At 36.4% G+C, this 20,332-nt stretch overlaps 3 protein-coding genes and 1 pseudogene across 3 annotated transcripts; all 4 read right to left on the bottom strand.

Moving 5' to 3' along the window:
- Window positions 1-464: 464 nt before the first annotated feature.
- On the bottom strand, window positions 465-2,916 carry LOC101311037 (cyclic nucleotide-gated ion channel 1-like). The gene is made up of 6 exons (XM_004307306.1): window positions 2,662-2,916; window positions 2,323-2,517; window positions 1,933-2,216; window positions 1,699-1,813; window positions 1,171-1,449; window positions 465-1,096 (listed from the first exon to the last, which is right to left on the bottom strand). Exons 1-6 carry the CDS (start codon window positions 2,818-2,820, stop codon window positions 560-562), a joined length of 1,569 nt encoding a protein of 522 aa, XP_004307354.1. The 5' UTR covers window positions 2,821-2,916; the 3' UTR covers window positions 465-559.
- Window positions 2,917-6,387: 3,471 nt separating this feature from the next.
- On the bottom strand, window positions 6,388-8,757 carry LOC101310458 (vacuolar protein sorting-associated protein 24 homolog 1-like). The gene is made up of 6 exons (XM_004307304.1): window positions 8,474-8,757; window positions 8,270-8,346; window positions 7,820-7,922; window positions 7,486-7,607; window positions 6,797-6,991; window positions 6,388-6,710 (listed from the first exon to the last, which is right to left on the bottom strand). The coding sequence occupies exons 1-6, from the start codon at window positions 8,583-8,585 to the stop codon at window positions 6,630-6,632; spliced, it is 690 nt and encodes a 229-aa protein (XP_004307352.1). The 5' UTR covers window positions 8,586-8,757; the 3' UTR covers window positions 6,388-6,629.
- Window positions 8,758-9,343: 586 nt separating this feature from the next.
- Window positions 9,344-12,363, bottom strand: LOC101309195. The gene is made up of 5 exons (XM_004307302.1): window positions 12,228-12,363; window positions 11,071-11,300; window positions 10,428-10,509; window positions 9,875-9,941; window positions 9,344-9,694 (listed from the first exon to the last, which is right to left on the bottom strand). The coding sequence occupies exons 2-5, from the start codon at window positions 11,192-11,194 to the stop codon at window positions 9,641-9,643; spliced, it is 327 nt and encodes a 108-aa protein (XP_004307350.1). The 5' UTR covers window positions 11,195-11,300; window positions 12,228-12,363; the 3' UTR covers window positions 9,344-9,640.
- Window positions 12,364-17,491: 5,128 nt separating this feature from the next.
- LOC101312498 overlaps window positions 17,492-20,332 on the bottom strand; it is a 4,057-nt pseudogene continuing 1,216 nt past the window's right edge.

Below are 20,332 nucleotides of genomic sequence, written 5' to 3'. Positions count from 1 at the left end.
CCTCTCAGATGGTGGACTGTTAAGTAGTTGTGGAGGAGTTGGGGAGGGGTGATCTGGTGCGGTGGGGTACAGGAAGGGAAATGAATCGTGGCCGTTTAGGTGTTGTGTAGGTTTGATTGGGTGGGGGTGGGATGGAGGGGATTACGCGGCAGAAGGCGGTTTGGTTTGGGGTGGTGACGTGTCTTCTCGTTGCTTTGATTTGAAGAAACGGAAGTGGCTTAAAATAAGGGAAAGCGAGGAGGTGGGGTCCGGAATAAACAAGAAAAACGGAAAGAGGGGGTGTAATAACGTGTAAAGCGGCTCACAGTTACATGTTGTGAACCGTTCTAGCTAGGCGAGTGATCATACTTCAAATTTCATGGCTTTGATTTAATTGAAGTAGTTCCTTTCGTATACTCAATTGTTCTCAATTATGTTTAGGTCTAGTTTAGTTTAGTGACTCATTATGATCGTGCACTTCATTATGACTCATACTTCAAGTTTATATATCTGGATGTTATATAATAGCGACCAGTGATATTTTTGTGCGACCAATACAATGGTCACACTAGGATCAGACTCATAATCCTTTGAAGCTAGAGGGGTCGAAATCTAAATGTAATGCAGGCTTCTTTCTTCGAAGGCGGCGCCGGAAACGAGACACTGCTGTTGCTACAAGGAATGACGATCTCAGACTAGAATCACTAACTTCCGCATCATCTTCATCAGAACAATTCTCCCCGATTACACCTTTATCAGATAGCACTGTCTTCAAGTCATCGGCTGTGAGAACAAAGCCTTCTACTTTGGTACTACACTTGACAGCTTCTTTCGAGATAGGAAGGCGGTCGAGATCTGGGTTGGGTGAGAGTACCCACCTCAGTAGTCGTTCATGTCCATAAATACTGCATTTCTCAAGAGACCCTTGAATGACTGCTGAAGGAGAACAGTCTGATCTAGCCGTGTAGATCCCCATAGTCCCTTCCGTAATGAAAACCATGCGATCCAATGGCTCGTCCATTTCAACAATCCAAGTATTTTCCGGGTACACCACTATCTCCATTCTTCTACTAATTGTTAGCAACACATCTAAATCCATATCCTTAAGCAATGGCACCTGCATGCATGTAACTTCCATAAACATATGTTATGATCCATGCATATACAGAGCGATATAGGTTGAAGACTTACATTCTCTAGCATTTTCTGGCAGATTTTAACCCTTGCGTACCTCTTGTAACCTGAAGTTATAAAGGATAATAGAGTCGGTACATTATCAAGATTAGCCTCTTTGTTTTCTTTATACTTCTCTGTCATTTTTTCCTCGATGTTTTTCCTTGCAAACGAAGGGAAATCATGTCGTTCCATCCATAAATTTATCCTTGTCTGTTGACGCCTTATCCTTTCAGCTTCAAGCCGTAACCTTTCAGCTTCCTCCTCCGCTTTCTTAGTTTTCATTTGCATATATGTCTGCTCCCAACAAACAATAACAAGCTCGCTAGCTCAGTTCCATGCATAGGTATACTTGTAAATTATATGCATAATCTCGTAGTTCTGAGTTCTGACGATGGTTAATAATGCAAAAATGATGAATCGCGAGTGAGATGCATGTGCATGAGCCTATCGGAATCCAATCTTTCCAACTTGAACATCTTGGAATAATGAATCGTCAGTGTTGACAAGCATGATAACAAGTAGGGGGATTCAATATATACGAACCTGAACATTATTTCCAATGAGATATAAAAAGAGTAGCAAGCCGATGATGGAAATCAGACTTGCAAACCAATTTTCCCACAGATACGTACTTGTTTGAAGATTTGTGCCAAAATTACTACAAAAGAATGAAAGAAGAATTAGAGGCTGGAGCTAATATAGTAATATATATGAGCGACTTGGTGCTATAATCATAATTGAAGACGACATTAGATGTGTGTGTGTGTGTATGCAAACCTTAAATTTCGCACTCCCCACCAAAAGGAGTATGAGAACTTCGTCGAGAAGTTTATTGGTGTTCTGCTACTAGTTCCCAGAGGATTAACGAATATCCCGAAATCATATACGGTGGAATTTGGTGGATTCATTGGACAAAGTTCAACTAGTTTTGTGATATTTCTCGAACTATTGACGTCGTTGCACTTGAAATATGTTCCGCAAGTCTTATGCTTTACACAAACTTGGTACCAACATAACATCTCTCGTTGAATAGAAAAGAAAAACCACGAGGCTCCAAGTATCTAAAGACAAGCAAATTGGTTACTAATATTGTTAAAGCACTAAGAAAAGTAAAACCCTTGCTAAGGAGAATTATGAATATATAAAGACAAAATAATTTAAACTTACGTGGCAAGCAAGGATGTATTGGAAAAAATTGAATACAATTTTGACCCATAATCCGATACCATGCTCAAGATTGTCAAACGATTGATTAAGTTGATAAATCCTTGGTGCATATTGAATGAGAAGAAGAGCATTCATAATCGTTGAATTATTCAAATATCCAAAATCGATTTTGTAAAAGATGACTACGATCAACACCTGAACACACAAATTTTAATAAGAGTAGAAGTGAGTGACAAATTGATTCAAGCTAACACAAAATAGATATATAACTTCAGATTTCATAATTTTTCATCGATATTAGCCATGTATATATCTTAAAAACAGTACAAGTTTACTTACTTGTGGAGCGGGAAGTATACAAAGAAAGTCTGTTGCAAGTGACCACCATATCTCAGCTATTGTTGAAGCCTTAGAAATTTGCTCTAAAATGTCTAAAATGAAGATGATGTCCGTGAATGATCGCAAAACGAGAGATACAGTCCTCAACTTGGTGTCCATTTCAAGGCACTTTTCTTCCTCATTGATGGTCGGAATGTAAAAGAATAAAGGATCCAGTGAGACGGCAATGACACAAGATATTACAAGTACTATATCCCACCATGGTCTTATTACAAGTCTATTTTTCTCCCGGAAGAAGCATCCGACCTTCCACTTTAAATCCGCAAGATTGTCAAGAATTTTCCGGAATACTTTGAAGAGACATGTTCCAAGCCTAACAATCAGCAATTTGTGCTTCTTAAGGGTAGCGTAAACTACGAAAACGAAGTATGTAGCGTAAAATCAACATTACGTGGAGAGAGTTCATATCTATTTTCTTTTGTGATGGATGGAAAACAAAAGATGCCTCGACGGCCTTGCTAATTTTTTTCCATTCCATGGCATCCGCATTGCCCGTTGATCACCAAGATATAAAGGAATAAGTGACTTCATGAGATTGCAACTCACCATGAAAATATGCATCCGAGCAGGCTTGGTATCCTTTGTGATATATTCATACAGCACCTATAACACAGGGTACGACATACAAAAAAAAATAAAATTTGTGTATGTACGTATCAATAGTACGGATGTACGTACTATTGGTTTACATGGGTATGTAGGATCTAATAAGTCATATATCTCTATTACTTATGTTTATGTAATTATATAAAATTTGTGTGTTGGGAGTTCATGCTGATCTAATATAAATTACCATGACTGCAATTTTAGAAGATACGCGAAAGTGAAAGTCTATGGAGTCGCTTTTAGGAAGAAAAAAAAAACAAAAAATAAAGGAAAATGGTGCCTGGCTCAGAGAAATGTGAGAACCTATCGGACTAATTTTTAGTTATTGTTGGAAAATGATTTTTGATCTCGGTTTTTATCTTCAAGTCGTAGCCTAGCTAATTAATCTTCGAAAGAAAAAAGGATTACAAAAACTACAAGCCTATCAAACAAATCCTGGTTATACAAATAAATAGAAGATAATTTTACCTTGGTTCAGCGGGGTCTTCCTCATCTTTCCAGCGTTTCATTGTTGAAATATGATACTGCAATGATGAACTGAAGATCTGAGCTATTCTTCTGTTTGAGAAATGAACCAATCAGCCAAAGAAAGAAAGCTGTCTAAACAAAGAACCCGTAAAATATAAATAGCATTTAGGAAGAGGAGGCATGAGGTTAGATGAAAGAGGAAGATAAGAGAAGCTTCAACTGCCAGTGACTCTCATCAGAGACATACTCAGTCTGTCAGTGACTCTGATAATTAAGAGAACCTTAAACTGATTCGAGACGAGGCCGGGTAGACTATAAACTGAAGACTAAGACTTGAAAATTGAAATGAGACATAGACCACACAAAACAAAAGGAATAATTGCATATAATTTACTTTGATATATTGTTGAATGTGAGTGTGACATCCATCCCCTAAAGTTAATGAGAAATAGAGAGAATACAGTCGGATATGAATATTTGGATAATTGACCGCAGACTAGCTAGGGAGCCCTTCCAAATTCCAATATCGACTAAAATGAGGATTACTCGAAGACCTTCTTGTTTCACCCACTTCAATAATATCATTAAGAGTGTGGTTATTGGGACCTCCAAATTTGCTCAGTATACCTCTCATTCTCTTTACACCTCCATTTTACTTTTAAATACAAGCATTTGTTTATTAGACCTCCTTTCAAATTCCTAAAATAGCCTTGTTTATGTAATTCACATATATATTAATATATTACTCATTACACCTCTTATTCACTCACTATACCTCCAATTCTTTTTTGTCATTTTTTCTTTTTAAATGCAAACATCCATTCCCAACTTCCATTCTTTAATTTTTTTTTCTTTTTTCTTTTTAACGCAAACCTCCATTCCCGACCTTGATTTCTTGATTTTCTTTATTTTTTGAATTTTTTTATTTTGCATAAAAAATCACTAGACATTCATTTTTTGATCAAATTGTAAGAAATAATTTTTAATGACATCAATTTTCGAGAAAAGTTAATTCGAATCATGAAGAATGTTATTCTCTTAAAAATTAAAAAAACAAGGATTGTGTCTCAAATTTTATTTATCGATCATCAAACGAATATTCTTACATGAACTATTCTATATTTTTGTTACTTTTGTATTTCTATTTTACATAACTATTTTTTCGTAAGTTTATATTTTTGTTTTTATACCTCATGATGATAAATTATTTTAATAATTGATATATCATAATTTTTGTAAAAATATTATGATATTTATTTATTTATTTTTTAATAATTGATAGATTATAGTTTTTGTAAAAATATTTTTTCATTTTGTATATGGATGTGACATGTATGATAATATAAAGGGCTAATATAAATATATAAATGCTTTAATAAGTATGTGATAAAATTAGAAAATCAATAAGGAAAATAATAAAATGCACTCAATTATTATTGAATTAGAAAATTTAGAGAGAATAAATATAATATTACTTTTTGTTTAATTAGTGTCTTTAATAGTCATTGTGTAAAAGGATAAATATGTCATTTAATAACATTTTGACAGAATGGGAAGGCACTTGCCGACTGCAGCTTTCGCCATTGCTTTTCCTTTACCCTACTTCATGTTTATCATGTTAGATTATGGGCCACCAGACCACCAGCACATATTTGTCACGTATAGAGAATCACATCCAACTTTCCAAGTTCAAACAAACAGAATGGAGGAGTAGAAGATATATTGTTTGAAAGTTGTGTGTAGGAGGTTAATTGTTATGCCGACGCATTAGTAAAGACCAGAGAGGTGTGAGAAGCTAGGGAGCTGATGAAAATTGCAAGCGTATACAAAAGCACAGTCGACAGATCCAAGCACTAGCCACCAAGCGTATAAGAATGACAAACTAAGAAGGGCGGAGCTGATGGACATCCAAAACAAGAGTCACTAGACATTAGCATAGCTGATCCATATGAGCTTATATATAATGCCGATCGAGCATATTTGTATCCTTGATAAACAGATCTTTCGGGCAAAAGCTATAGTACAAACAGCGCATGAATCTGATAGACCTGAAGGTCATCAAATTAATAAACCCATGCAAACTTGCAAAGTATCTTGAGCACTAGATAAGAGACGAAATTCCCCCTTTAACAAGAGCAGAGACAGCACTAGATATTCTAGGTAGCACTTGAAAGTAGATAGAGCTAGGTAACCACTGCAAGCGGCCTAGTGGTTCTTGCCTATTGATTCTTGCTCCCCAACCTGAGTTTGATCCTTGAAATTATAAATGTGGTAAGACATTGTGCTGCAATGCATGGTTGAAGCATTTTACATCTAAGCTTAGAAATCCCCCTGTGTATCTTAGCTAACACTAGTAAAAAAAATAATAAAAAATTAAAAAAATAGAGGTAGGAAAGGGACAATACATTGGTGATTTCTTTGGTAGATTCTTGCATTGTAACAGCCATTTCTGCATCTTTCTTGATAGAACACCCACGGTGCGGCAAAGTGCTGCAAGCACATAAAACATTTCATAAAGCCAAAAGCTGAATTCAACCAAGGAAAAAGGGGCCGGGGGTGGATTGTGGAGGTTGCATAAAAGATAAAAAGGCTACTTGAATCATATATATATTACCCTGAAAAGCATCTGATCTACATGCACTAAGATAAACGAACCTTGTAATATAACATTTAATACAGAAGAACTATTTTATGTTGTTCATAAAAGAATATTTGAGTTCATACTAAAGTTTTATCTAAATATCTTTACAAGTACTACTAATAGCCTTTAGAGAATAAGCACAACCACATTCTTCCTAATGCCAATGAAACAATGGAAACAACTTCATGAACAGTTACGATCTGACTTGAGCAAGCCGTGCTCTCAATGCTTCCAATTCCTCTTCGTCATCTGAACCCTCTGCTATAGCTTGTTCCTGCAAGAGTTAGCAACAAGAATTTAGGTCCTGGAATCTTGTGATGAGCAAGGAAAAACTAGAAATGGTTATCATATAACACATACTTCTTGTGATGCACTAGCTACATGGGCAGGTAACTTGGTCCTCTCTTTCCTGACAGCTTCCGGAAGCTGGGCAGCCGTCTCACCGGCTATTTCACTCAGAACTTTCTCAACTTCTTCCTCAGTTTCCTCTTCTATATCTTCCGAATCTAGTGTTGTATCAAGAGCATCGTTTACAAATTCTTCAATTAGCCCAGCCTGTATGACCAAAGTGTTACACCCAAACATTTCAAGTAGATATATAGATATAATACACAAGCACCTAACAAGTACACTTCAGTATATTTCCTGAAAGTTCAGATGGTATTCAATGTTACACATTATTGAAAAAACACGGTTCAAACACTGGGATCCAGTCACAGGGTTCCTCTCACTGCTTAGATACAATTCATCCTTTCTATGCTATCCAAAAAATATTTAGACATTATAATTCAATGTACTTTCGGTGTTCGTTGATTAAACAAGAGAAATAGATAGTTACAGAAGTTCAAACAATGAAAAAATAACGCTCCAGGTTCAAGATGAATTCACCATTAAGCATCTTAGGTCATCTAAACAAACCAGAACAGACAGTAAAACAACAGATGATCCCACTTAGACAAGAGGAGAGACAGAATTAAGCTAGCACTTAAGAAACTAGAGGAGGTAGAAAAAGTTCTAACAGGCAACCAGCACCCAATGTGGGATATTACCTTGGTGATTTCTTTAGTAAATTGTTGCATTGTGACAGCCATTTCTGGAGCTCTTGTGAGGTCATTGACAAGTTTCATGACCTCTGTACTCTTCGATAGATGTCCCACAGTACGGGCAAGTGCTGCAAGAACATAAACCATATCACACAACTAATTTCAGCCAAGGAAAAGGGGCTGGGAATGGATTGTGGAGTTGCATAAAAGATACAAAGGCAACATGACGTATGATGCACCAAGTTATTGAGATTGTTCAAGCTAATTAGCTTATACATCAGCAGATAGTACAAATGCATATGCAGTAACTAGAATACTGTTTGAGAGTACGAAGCAATACCAACACTTTCTCCCAAGTGCATAGATATAGAATTTAGTTGGGCTTTATTCTCCTGAAGGCGACTTACAGCTTTCCTGGACCCCAAAATCTCCCTTGCAAGTGACTGAAAATAATTCACAGATCAAATCAAGACATAAATTCACACGGTACTAAAGCTACGCAAGCACACATCTAGCAGTTCTACAATCTAAATGGCAACACCAATGAATCTAAAACACCCAAAATTCACTTGAGATATACATGCAAATGTAGCAGAAAAAGATTCCAAGGACTAAAACATCATCCTGCCATTATTGGCATTGTGTTCTAAATTCACATACAAAACAACATACAAAGCAAATAGATTTCCCTTCCACTTCAAAGAACACAAACTTTTTTGCAACAAGTTTTTAACTTTCTATCAAGTCATTCATGATTGAGTAACATTTTCAACTGAAAAACTTGCACTACCTTGGCTGAGCCCATGTCATTTCTCTTTGCAGCTTCTCTAATAGCTTTCTGTACCACCTTCTCTTCTCTCTCAAGATCTACCAAACGAAAAACCATCAATCTTTCACACCAAAACAACACAAACACATGTCACCCAATAACACAACAAAACCAAATCCTCAATAAAAATTGAAACTTTAACCAACACAAAACTTAGACGATCACCTCTGATCTGGCGCTCAATGTTGCGGCTCTCTTGGCGAAGTCGTCTCTGCCAATCTTTGAGTTGCTCTGTTGGGTTTGGCTTCGGCTTCAACATGCTCTTGAACTTCTTCATTCTCAGAGTCTAAGCTCCTTCTGATCCCCAGAAAATCAAACAACGTTTTGAACGGAAAAAAAAACTCTGTTTAGATGGAATCGGGTTTTGTTCTTCCTTTAGAAACGGAGACTTTTCGTCTCCGCGTTTCCTTCATCTTTCCAAAGTGGGACAGGAAATGAGGAAACTACCCACCACCTAGTACGCGCGGTTTTTAATTATATCACTAAAATCAAATGAAAAATCGAAGGCTAAAACCGGTACATACAAAACAATACGTCAAGTTTATCTTGGTAAAAATTAATGAGAAAGTTGTTTAACACCAAGAAAATTATCTTTATCTCAGTAAGTACAGAAGAAAAGAGCATCTCCAGTAATAGAGTTAAATTTATTGCTAAATTTATCAACATTTAGATTTAAAATAGCAATTTTTGAACTTTTGCTCCAGCAGTATTGCGCTAAATTGTATACATTAGCTAAGTTTTAGTTAATTGTCTCCCCAAAATTGATAAAATTATCAATTTTCTCTATCAATTTCTAAATTTATCAACTTCTTAATACTACTGGAGCAAAAATTCATTTAAAAATTGATAAATCTCTAATTTTTTTCAATTTATCAATGCTGCTGGAAACCATTAACTAATTTGGTCATTAGCGATGTTGAAGACATAGTAAGAGACTTGAGTCATTGTTGCATCCTCATTTGATTACCTCAAAGGGTTTAGTTCATAAAAAGAAGTAAAAGTAGGATTGTAGGATTACATGATTCTCAGTAGGACCTCAAATCCGAATATCTGATGATATCTGGAAACAGAACATAGTTGTCCTGAAAGTTATTCATAGATCATCATTCTGACCTGAAGAGGATGCATTCATTTTTTGTTTCCCCACAGTAGCGGCAATGTTTAACAATATCTAGTTTTATCATACAAAGAATTAGGGGAACAGTTCAGATTTACTGTTGTTCATATGTGCCAAAGCTTTCCCAGTTCATGGGATTAATCAGCTACAAGGATTTAGACTATCATCTGTAATCAGGGATCGTAGAGGGTCTACTTTGAACTTTTCTGGACTGCCTAATCGAACAGACCTTCATCATGCCAAATATCAACTAAAAAGTCAACCATCTCCTGCACAATGTACCAGTTATTGAGATTCACAATATTAAGAAAAAGGTTTGACAAGATAATACTAATAACATACAAATTTTATCCTTTGGACATGGAAATAACAAGGGAAAACAGTAACACCTAAGGAATCAGAAGATATTTATTGGACATGTATGTGCTATTATTATATGATCAACTTACAGTTAAGGGGATCGGCTCAGGAAAACACTCATTGGTTGAAAGTAGATCCTCATAGGCTGTTGACCAGCTGAAACATAAACTTTCCACATTATCTTCAAGAAGTAGCAATAATTGAACAGAAAATAATTGGACAAAGACACTAATATCATCAATCATTACAATGGTGCTATAATATGCAGCATAAAGTTTTCACATTTAACTTCCTGACATTCATATAGCAGCTACAATTTTTAACAGCAAGTAAATGGACAAAGCTACTAATATAGACACACACCAAACAAAAGGACTAAGGAGCAATTTTGAAAAATCTAGGATTTACGGATCAGCAAGTCAAGTGCACGTAGTGGACAGAGTGACAGATACTCAAATATAAGTGTAATTTCCTAAAAAGTGACACACCAGTGTTAATTAGTTCATTTGTACCTACAAAGAATATAAGTTATGGCAGTTATGCTCTTTAACTTTTCTTTTGTTTATAAACTTTAAGGTGTAACTCTTTAACCATGACTTGCTAACCCCATTCTATCCAGGAACCTTTGTGAGGAGAAAATACCTTATAATTGGATCTTTGGCCATTCTTTGCAGCCGCTGATCCCCTACCCACTTTCTTCTACTCTCATGCCAAGCAATTGCAGCTACATGAGAAATTAGCTTTATTATCATGAAAGAACAAAAGTTACAAAATGAACAACATCAACCACAAAATGCCAGAAGTAATTGCTTGTTGCAAGGAATGGTGATAGGGGATAGGTTACTTCCAAAATTATTGCATACTTCTTCTTTCCCCACAAAAGAGAAAAAAAAAAAAAAAAAACCTTTCTCATTCATGAGAGGTCGAATTCCTTTTGGTATAAATCGGCTGTAGAAGTTGGTTTACAGGGGAGTAATGAGCCACAAGTGATGTCAAGATGGAACAAAAACTAAAAGATTTAGAACATTAATCTAAGTGAGGAGTTTACTAGTTTAGTGAACAAAGAGGGAAAATGATTATGGACACCTGGTTTTGGAGATGGGAAAATATTGTGACATACGAGATTTTGAACAACTATTTAACTAATGGAGGACATCATTTGAAAAGTTAAAGTGTGCATATTATCTAAAGAGACTAACATAGATGTCTATCTACAGTACTGAGTTAGTTGCATGGTGTTACAGCGATGTTGGAAAACTCAGTACTTACTATCTAATGAACTTACCATAGTTGACAAACACAGAAGTGTTTGCTTCTTTTTCTGCAGGTCTTTTCTCTTCAGTGGCAGATTTAGACTTCTCCAAAGATTGCTTTTTATTGGGACGGGAATTTCCAGTACGCGTCTCCATTATCTCCGAGTTGGGAGACCATTCCTTTTATGCAACTGCTCCCAAAATTTGTCGACGAGTGTTTACTTTCAGAGACCTTCCAAAGTTCTACTAACAGAATGACCACCTGGAATGCAGGTTTTACAGTTTAGCATAAGGGAGCTCTGCCAATGGAACATCAGATCAAAGACAGGTAAATGAAGAAGAATAGTATGTAGGATACAACACATGTTGGTTATACTTAAAACAGAAATAGCTATCTGTATCCAAACCGGAAACACCATAACCTCAACAATTGCACATCAGCAACTTAATTACAAGGTAATTGATCCGTCTTGAATCATCAAGAATTACGTTCCTCTAGCTCCTTTGTTTTTGAAGCATTGAACCTCCAAACTCAATTCTATCCAGCACCCTCACTTAGTATCGAAACTCATGATACTTCGATATATAAAAACGCTCCGGAACCCATTTTGACACATCTCAGTTGTGTTTTGCAAGAATTGGGTCATCACAGGACATGACCCCAGATTCAAGAATGAGTCTTTTAATAGAACCCACATCATGGTAACAGATTTCAACTCCACTTTTTCAATGTCACCCACCAATCCCAAGGATAACTCGTCAACCACTCTTTGCAAATTCAAAATTAGATGCTTCAGTATAGAACCTGTTGCTCCAATAACCAGAACAACTTCAGCTTGATTCATTAACCATTAACATATCTCCAAACTAATAACCTACTTCAGATTCATCTCATTGATGTTGATGTTCTATCAAAAACAATCAAAAGATAATATCTTTTTAACCCAATAGACAACTAGCTAGAACATCACATACATCAGATCCGGAAGAGAAGGCACAAATTGCAGAACACTGAATCATGGAACAAACGCATAAGCTTTAACATTTCCAATGCATTCATTTATAAAAATCCCAAAACAAAACAAACCCAAACCCATTTGAGATCCACAAGCATAAAATCATTACCAAAAGCCACAAAATTTACAGGGACTTGAATGCATTACAAGGAAAAGGGCAGAGAGCTAGGTACCTTATTGCGCACGTTTTCAGGGGAAGCAGTCAATTTTGCACAGATTGAGAGGGAGTGTAAATGATTGGGTCATGGGATTTGGATTTGGCAGAACAAAACCGCAATAAGAAATGGAATGTCATACTTTAGTTTTTCCCTTGTTCAAGTTTTCTGGTTTTTATGGATTTTTAGCTTTCTGGGTGCACACTTCTTTCGAGTCACTCTCTGTTGCCGACGTGGATGTGATTCGGATTTGGCTAAGTCTCTTCCCATAAAGCGAAATTATGAGGTTGTTGTGTTATTTTTCAGATTTTTTTTTTGGATGAAAAATGGATAATTTATTAATCAAGGGAATTACAAAGCCTGTAAACGTGAGGAAAAAAAAGTACTACAAATAAAGTGTATGGATCTCCAACTCGATCAAGATAGAAAGAATGAGATGAGACCAATTGCTCGCTAATCTCTACAGGGTGAAACCCTTACATCCGAAAGCAATAATGCAACAATACAAATAAATCTACCACGCACACCATTCATGCTCGCTAACGTCATCATTGCCATCGTCAACAACAATGAGGTACTGATGAGTGCTAAATCGGAGAGTTGATACCCAAATAACTGTTGCCAATCGAATCTCATTGCACAAATTCATTGGAACCCTTGACCTGAGATGTAATACCCCGGAAATTTATCGAGCTTATTATATCGAGATCGTTCGTGGATTGGTTTACGATTTCGGTTATTAAGTTAGTGCTCGAGGATATTTTTCAGATATTTCTACAAGGTGAAAACCTTGATATTAGAGTTTGATATTAAAATACGTACCTTGATGAGTTCATGGAAATTTTCGGGGAATTAGAGTGCCGAGCTACTTTATATGATTTTGGGAAGTTAGAAAATAATAAGGAATTTATGCGGTGAGATCTGGACCATTAAAATTTAGACCGTCCAATCTTAGCCGCTGGAATTAAAGTCGGTGAGGAGTATGTAAGGGCCTAAGGGGCTAACTCAGTCAACTAGTCAGACCACCACAGTCTCTCTCCCCGACACCGACGTCGAGCATCAATGCTGCCTCACCGTCCGGTGGCTACCCGACGACTGGCCACCACCGACCAAACCGCCTTGAGGTCCCCGATGCTCCTCTAACCTTCATTTTTTCGATCGGTGACCGTAGGAGGAGGAACGACGACAAGAAGGTTCGAGTTTTCCGCCGGATTTCTGGGTTTTCGGGCTGCGAAGCCGACTTCTCTTGGTATGGTTTCCTTTCTCTCGTCGTCCTCATCGTTCTAGGGTAATTATTTTTCAGTTTAGATTGAAGTTTATTGACTTTAGTTTATGGGATTTCTGGGCTGTTTCTCTGCCCTTGACGGAATTCGTCCCCACCTCCTTTGTTTCTGGGTTTGGTTTTGGTCTCTGCTGCGTTAGTGAACCAGGACTTTGAAGGGCTGCTGAGTTTTGGGTCATTGATTCTTCAACAAGAAGTTTTGGGCAGTGAAGGAGCAAGTTCTGTTTTGACCAAGATTATCGAAGGTAAATTCGAAAAGTAAATTAGAGATTGTTGTTGGTTGCTGATTGGTATAAATTTGATAATATTGAAGATGTTTGAGTTGTGCATTTCGTTGTGGCTAGTTCTATAAAAGTCTGGTGCCTAGTTGTGTATTACTGTGTTTATGTTGATTATGGACCAGTTGGAAGTTAAGTTTCTGTTTAGTTGTTATAGTTAGAATGAAATAGGATGTTGGTGTTTGATAAATAGAAAGATGCTGAAGGTATTTGGGTTGTGTTGTGTGTGGCTAATTCTGTAAAGATCGACACTTTGTGTACTGCTGTGTTCATGTTGAAGTATATAGGGAGGTTATAGTGAATGGGATGAAGGGCTGGTCATGGTATTGAAATCTAATGGAAATTACCGATTTGGTAGTGAATTGAGAATTTGGTTTAATTGTTATTAAGGATCTCTTATGTATAATTGTCTTGGCTGGAAAGAAAGGTTGATATTGATTTTAAAAGAGTCTAGTTATGGTGATTGAGATATAAGGATGGGAGAATGATGTTTGTATATTTAGTATTGAAGTATTGAACTGCGAAGTTAGTTTCTTCTACTGAGTATTGGATTGTGATTGATAGGCTTGGCTTCTGTTCGTATATAAAGGAATTGTAGCTCTGTGTTTGAATTTGTGGTAGTGTTCATCGGACTAAGAAAATGATTTTAATTTGGTTAGGAGTGTAGTTCAACTCCTGGGCAGAGAAATGGTTTTGACATGATAATTGAAATCAAGCATATGTTTAAAGAAAAGTGGCCTAAGTACCACGGGTGTCTATAGTAATTCTATATGGGCTTACTATATGATGTATTTGTAAATCAAATGGGTTCAAGATACATAATTGGTCAAGAATGACTATTAGTATTGAGTGGTCAAATGTGGATAATGTTGGTCAACTCTTGAGTTGATTTGACGATTTACTAATCGTCGATACTTGAATATTTATGTCGATATTATGTTAACGACATTAATGTTGGACATCAGGAATTCCTGTGATCAAGGAACGAAAGGTTCATGACTCGTGGAGCACGAGAGGAAAAGCGTCGGAATCCAGGTAAGGGATTCATGACTTTTCTTGATTAAAGCTTTTCCCATGTTTTATATGAATGATGCATGTTTGGTTTGGTTATACATTATGATTGTTATTGACCAAACCGTGAGATTTATTGATGGCTTGAGAGTGAGGGGGGCATAGCGACTTCCTTGGGTTTCGATCCCCTAAACCTCCGGAGGGGCCTTTATGGACGGAAGAGTGTCTTACATCCCTTGTGGAGTGACACTGCTTCTAGGCGATAGGGCGTAATTGGACACTCTCACTACACTTGCCTGTTGTACACAAGAAAAATGAGGTAAGTTGGATAGTGGGTCGATGAGGACCGGCCATCAGGTGATGTTTGGACTTGGCGCTAGTTTTATTGAAATATGTGCATTGATTTTTAACTCACGTCGTTTACATTAAGCATTTGGTTTTAAATTGTTTTTATACTGGGTACCCATGAATATTGATTTTCAAATCTAGTCAAGAACAGCTCTTACTGAGCAGCGAGGACGAAAGCTCACCCCTACAATAGTGTGTGTGTGTGTGTGCAGGTACTGTGCACTGCTGACGGGACAGTGGAGGACGGAGCTGGGTGTGCATGTCAAAGTTTATAATTTGTCGTTTGGTTGTTAACCTAATTCAATTAAATTTTCTCTCGAGTCCTGTAGTTTTGGACTTCGTTAAAATATGTTTTCTAGTACGGTTATTTGTTTGTTTATTCCCTAATATCTGTTTATACTTGGTGAGCATTTGAATTGAAATTACGACAAATAGAATTTCAAAAACTAAACGTTTTCACCTCAAATTTCGGTTTAGCTTCCGTTGTATTTTTCGATAAGTTTTAACAAAAATGCCTTGCGTTACTTTAGGATATAATTATAGCTTTCGGTTTATGTTTTAAAGTTTCGCGGCACTGTTACGTGCTCAAACTGAAGAGGTGCAGTTTGGGATGTTACATGAGAAAGAAGCTCCCTCAAAACAATTACCGTATAATCCACTATATATTCCAAATTATGAACAGTGAAGCCATTTTTCGTTTCTTTTGATTAGAAAAAAAAGAGAAAAAATTATATTATATTATATCAGTCCCTTGAGAAAGGCCTTCGCGAGAGGCTCCTAAGGGAAAGGACACTACGTACACCCTCCTCCTAGGTTAGGTGTTATGTACATGCTTGTCGTTAAATAACAAATGTATCAAAATATGTACCTCTTCAATCATTTTGGAGAAAATTAGACAAAAACCCAAAAAATGAAGCCATTTTTAAGATAAATCCATACCCATATATTTCATTTTAATCTACACCCAATTCACATTATTGAACTTGCCTTATAAATTGTCACATTTTTTTTCTTACTTTTTTGCCCTTCCGATTTTCTTTGTTTTGTTGAGAAAATTTTGCCATTCCAATTAAATGAGAAGACATTCCTCAAATGTAGCTCCTAACTTTCTTCAAATTTGAATAGCTACATCAATTGTAAACATAAATCTAAGCTTTGATGATGCATATACAAATTTTGATCTGAATATTGAGATATGCAAGAAAGAACGAGGGCAACCATCATGGTATTTCTCGCCTGTATCTCCAAGTGATAGTCGAAGAAAGGTTTTGAAGAAAAGAAAAGCACGGAGATGAGATCAAGAAATAGAAAATGGTCAAGAAAATACTTACACTAAGTGTTCCTCATTATAAGGCACATATCGTGTTCTTAGATTACTTTGTCTTCTTCTTAGGTATATTTGCTTATTTTAGAATAGGACATTAATAGATAACATAGCTATGAGGTATCTAAACCAATATACATTTTGACAAGGTAGTAAAAGAAAAACAAAACTCCTACAAATAATGTATTTTACCCAAGTCCTAGAGGTCAGAAATTCACTCAACTCTTAAAAGTCAGGTAGTATATCCAACTCCTACAAGTTAGGTATTTTACCCAACTCCTAGAAGTCAAATATTTCACTCAACTCCTAAAATTCAGGTATTATATCCAACTCCTACAAGTCAGGTATTAGGGTTAGGGTATAGGGTTTAGGGTTTTAAGGTTTAGATCATATATATTTATAATATATTCTACTTTATGTATAGATCAGAGAATGAATTTCTTTCACCTAGATTTTTTTATAAAAATAAAGAAACCTACATGATTCTTGCAAATTGATTGAAAAGTGTTGGTGTTACAAGAAAAAACTCATAATCAAGGTATTAAAGATATATCGTCAATTAAACTTATTTATTATGTTTATATGTTATAGTTGAATGGTGGTAATTGTGTAAATTTTAGAAAAAAATAGAACATTGATATATTTTAGATGTATATCAGAAAAGAATATTAGATGAGTTTTATTAAAAACCATTCTTCAAAATTAGGTGTATATCAAATTCTCCCATCATTTTGTCACGAACCCAAATTAGATTCTAAAGTATTGAAAATATTTTATGTGATTCTATATGTGAACATTATTTTTGGGTATTATATGCATCTTACCTTTGAAACAGAACAAACCTTGGTAAAACTTCCATAGTTTTCTTTTTAATAGAGAAATAACTCTATAGATATATAGAAGCTTAATAGAGCATTGTTACAAACAAGAGCTATATTGGTTACAAGCATATTGACAGAATCTATCATACTTGCATCTTATTGATTGGCTTATTCACTGCAAAATCGAAATATTGCACAAGCCACATAATCTTTTTTAATCAACACCTTGAAATTGGGGGGTTTGGAGATGCTACCGCTAGAAACTGGGGATCTTGTTCTAGCATAGCCATTTTCTCTTCTTCTAGATTCACCCACGCTTCAATTCCAGTATCGCATTGTGTTGGAACCAACACTGTGAAATTGCAATATGCAGATTCAGTTTTTCCTGCAACTCCAATCCAAGATGTCCTCCCCCATCCAAAATCAAGTTGGTTGAAAAAATTAGTCCAGCTCGTGAATGAATAAATCTCTGGTGCTGGTTCCATAGAACTCAAAGTCCTCTGAAAATCGAGATACTCGCACGTGCTTCCATATCCCTCTTTACCCTTGAAAGTCTCAAAGTAATCACCGTTACATTGTTTGATAGATCCATTGAGCAAGTTAACCAAGTGACACAGCGTAAGATCATTGATCTCTGGTGTTGTATGACTTTAGCTCTAGTATGGCCGGAGCCGACCATATCAAGATCCCAATGGCATTATCCAACACTGTCTCCATGTTCATCCGTGATCTTATGTTCACTGCCTGGGCTGCTATAGAAAGTTTTGTTGAAGTAGTTAGTACCTGCAAGTTCATATATATTATCTTTCTTTGAGCTATGTACACAGTACACTATACGTAATAAAAATATATAAATAATGTGAAATTATAACAGAAAAAATGTTAAGTGTGTACTATTTTTTTTCTTTTGAAAAAGAAGTTCATATCGTTAGAAGTTTAGGACAACAGCTAATTAATAAGGGACTACCCCAAATACATTACGCTTGTTGATAAACTGATTTTACCTGATGTTAGTGCCCGAGAAGCAGCAATTAGATGTTTCCAGAGAAAACCAGTGACGGCCTGAACTTGTGATGGCTTGGGCACAGACTCGCTCTTCGCTTCATCTTGAATTGAAGATATGGCTTTCGCACCAAATACAAATCTCCTTGTAGCAACATTCTTTCCGGCAAACCATAACCCTTCCATCTGACCGGCATACTTTTCAGGCAAGTCATCTCTCGGTGGGAAAAGCAATGCTGCTTCAGAGAGATTAGGATGTATGATATCTTCATGACACCCTAAAACTCTAAACCCTAAACTCTATAGACACACACACACAATCTTGATCAGGTAAGGACCTCCTTACCTTATCTAAGGTACGGATTTCATTATTTGTCCCACTTTCGATCATATTTTCTCATCTCAACCGTTCATATTTTAGGTATATATATCAGTAGATCATCTATATAAATTTTCAGCCAAGTTGATAATCATTAAGACATTCAAAACTGTGATTTAGAACTAATAGAACGTACAGTTCAGGATGAACAGATTCGGTTCGTTCATTGATTTAATACATTTTCGATACCTTAATGATAACTAAATTAGTTGAAATTTTGTAGAGATGATCAACTCATGTATATCTAAATAGTGAACGTCTATGATATGAAAATATGATCGGAAATAAAATGAGATGCATGCTGCCCCATTTTCTGTTTTCTCCTCTTAACCTTCCACAACGATTTTGCAAGTGATAGAATTAGAATACATGCACAAAATAAGCACAACTACCATGAATGCATTACTAATTAGCCACCAAATATTAAGGGACTATCACGGCATTGATGGTTCTGTTATTATTTTAAAGGGAAAATGTCAATTTAATACTAATTTAAACCTCTTATTCCCCATTTTAATGTTAATCTTTTTCATGAGCTCATTCCAATATAAGGTAACATTTTTTATGCACAAATCTTTACTAATGTTATAATAAAAAATAATTTTTATATATTTTTAAGACAATTTTACTCTCACCACTTCAACATGTATAGAGAGAGAAAGTGGAAGAGAGAGAATACTTGGCCGGAATCTCACCGGACTCCGGTCACCCGCCGCCGGACTCTGGTTGCCGGTCGCCGGATTCCGGTCCCCGGTTGCCAGAAATTTCTTCGGTCGCCGTTATTGACTCCTAGTAACTCATATTTTCTCCGGTCGCCTGATTCCGATAACCGGTAACTTAGTTACTGACCCCCAGTAACTCAGATTTTTTCCGGTTGCTGGATTCTGATCACCAATAACTCGGTTACTGACTCTCAAAATGACCCCCAATAATCAGTTATTAACCCCCAATAATCAGTTACTGAACCCCAATAATCACTTACTGACCCTCAATAATCAGTTACTTAACCTCAATAATCAGTTAATGATTCCTAGTAATCGAGTTAAAAAGGAAGTTTTTACCTCTAAGGCAAATCCCTACATCTCAAAAAAAATTTATAAAAGCAATATTGGGGTCAATAAATGTTTATTGACCTCCACTAGATACTTCTTACCTCCCAATAATAGACTAATTACTCCAATAATCAAGATACTATCATTTAATAACCATTATATTGAAAAAAAAAGGGGAAAAAACCACAATCTCTCTGACCAAAACAAAAACAAAAACACGATCTCCGATAAAAAAAGGAGAAGAAGAACGTTATCCATGTTTGCACTAAACACAGACCTCAATCTCTGACTAGATTGGCCAAAATCGATGAAATCAACGGCCGGACAATCTCCAACTTGCTCAACCAGTAGAGGAACTGGAGCGTGACGCCCCGGATGTGCTCGTTAGGGCTCTAGAGATTGTTGCAGAGGTTCTGGCAGATGAGGATCATCTCCGAGAGGTGCCGCCAAAATCGATGTCGCTGTTGAGGAGAATCACGACCACGAGCGCGGTCTCGTCGACTCAGTAGGAGGCTGCGTCTTCAACCTTGCATCGTCGTACACCGAGAGAGAGAGAGAGAGAGAGAGAGAGAGAGAGAGAGAGAGAGAGAGAGGAGAGAGAGAGAGAGAGAGAGAGAGAGAGAGAG

The sequence above is a fragment of the Fragaria vesca genome, linkage group LG7 (genome assembly GCF_000184155.1).
Source record: "Fragaria vesca subsp. vesca linkage group LG7, FraVesHawaii_1.0, whole genome shotgun sequence".
Lineage (NCBI taxonomy): Eukaryota > Viridiplantae > Streptophyta > Magnoliopsida > Rosales > Rosaceae > Fragaria > Fragaria vesca.
The sequence above is the reverse complement of the archived record's forward strand: the minus strand, read 5'-3'. Positions and strand labels throughout refer to the sequence as shown.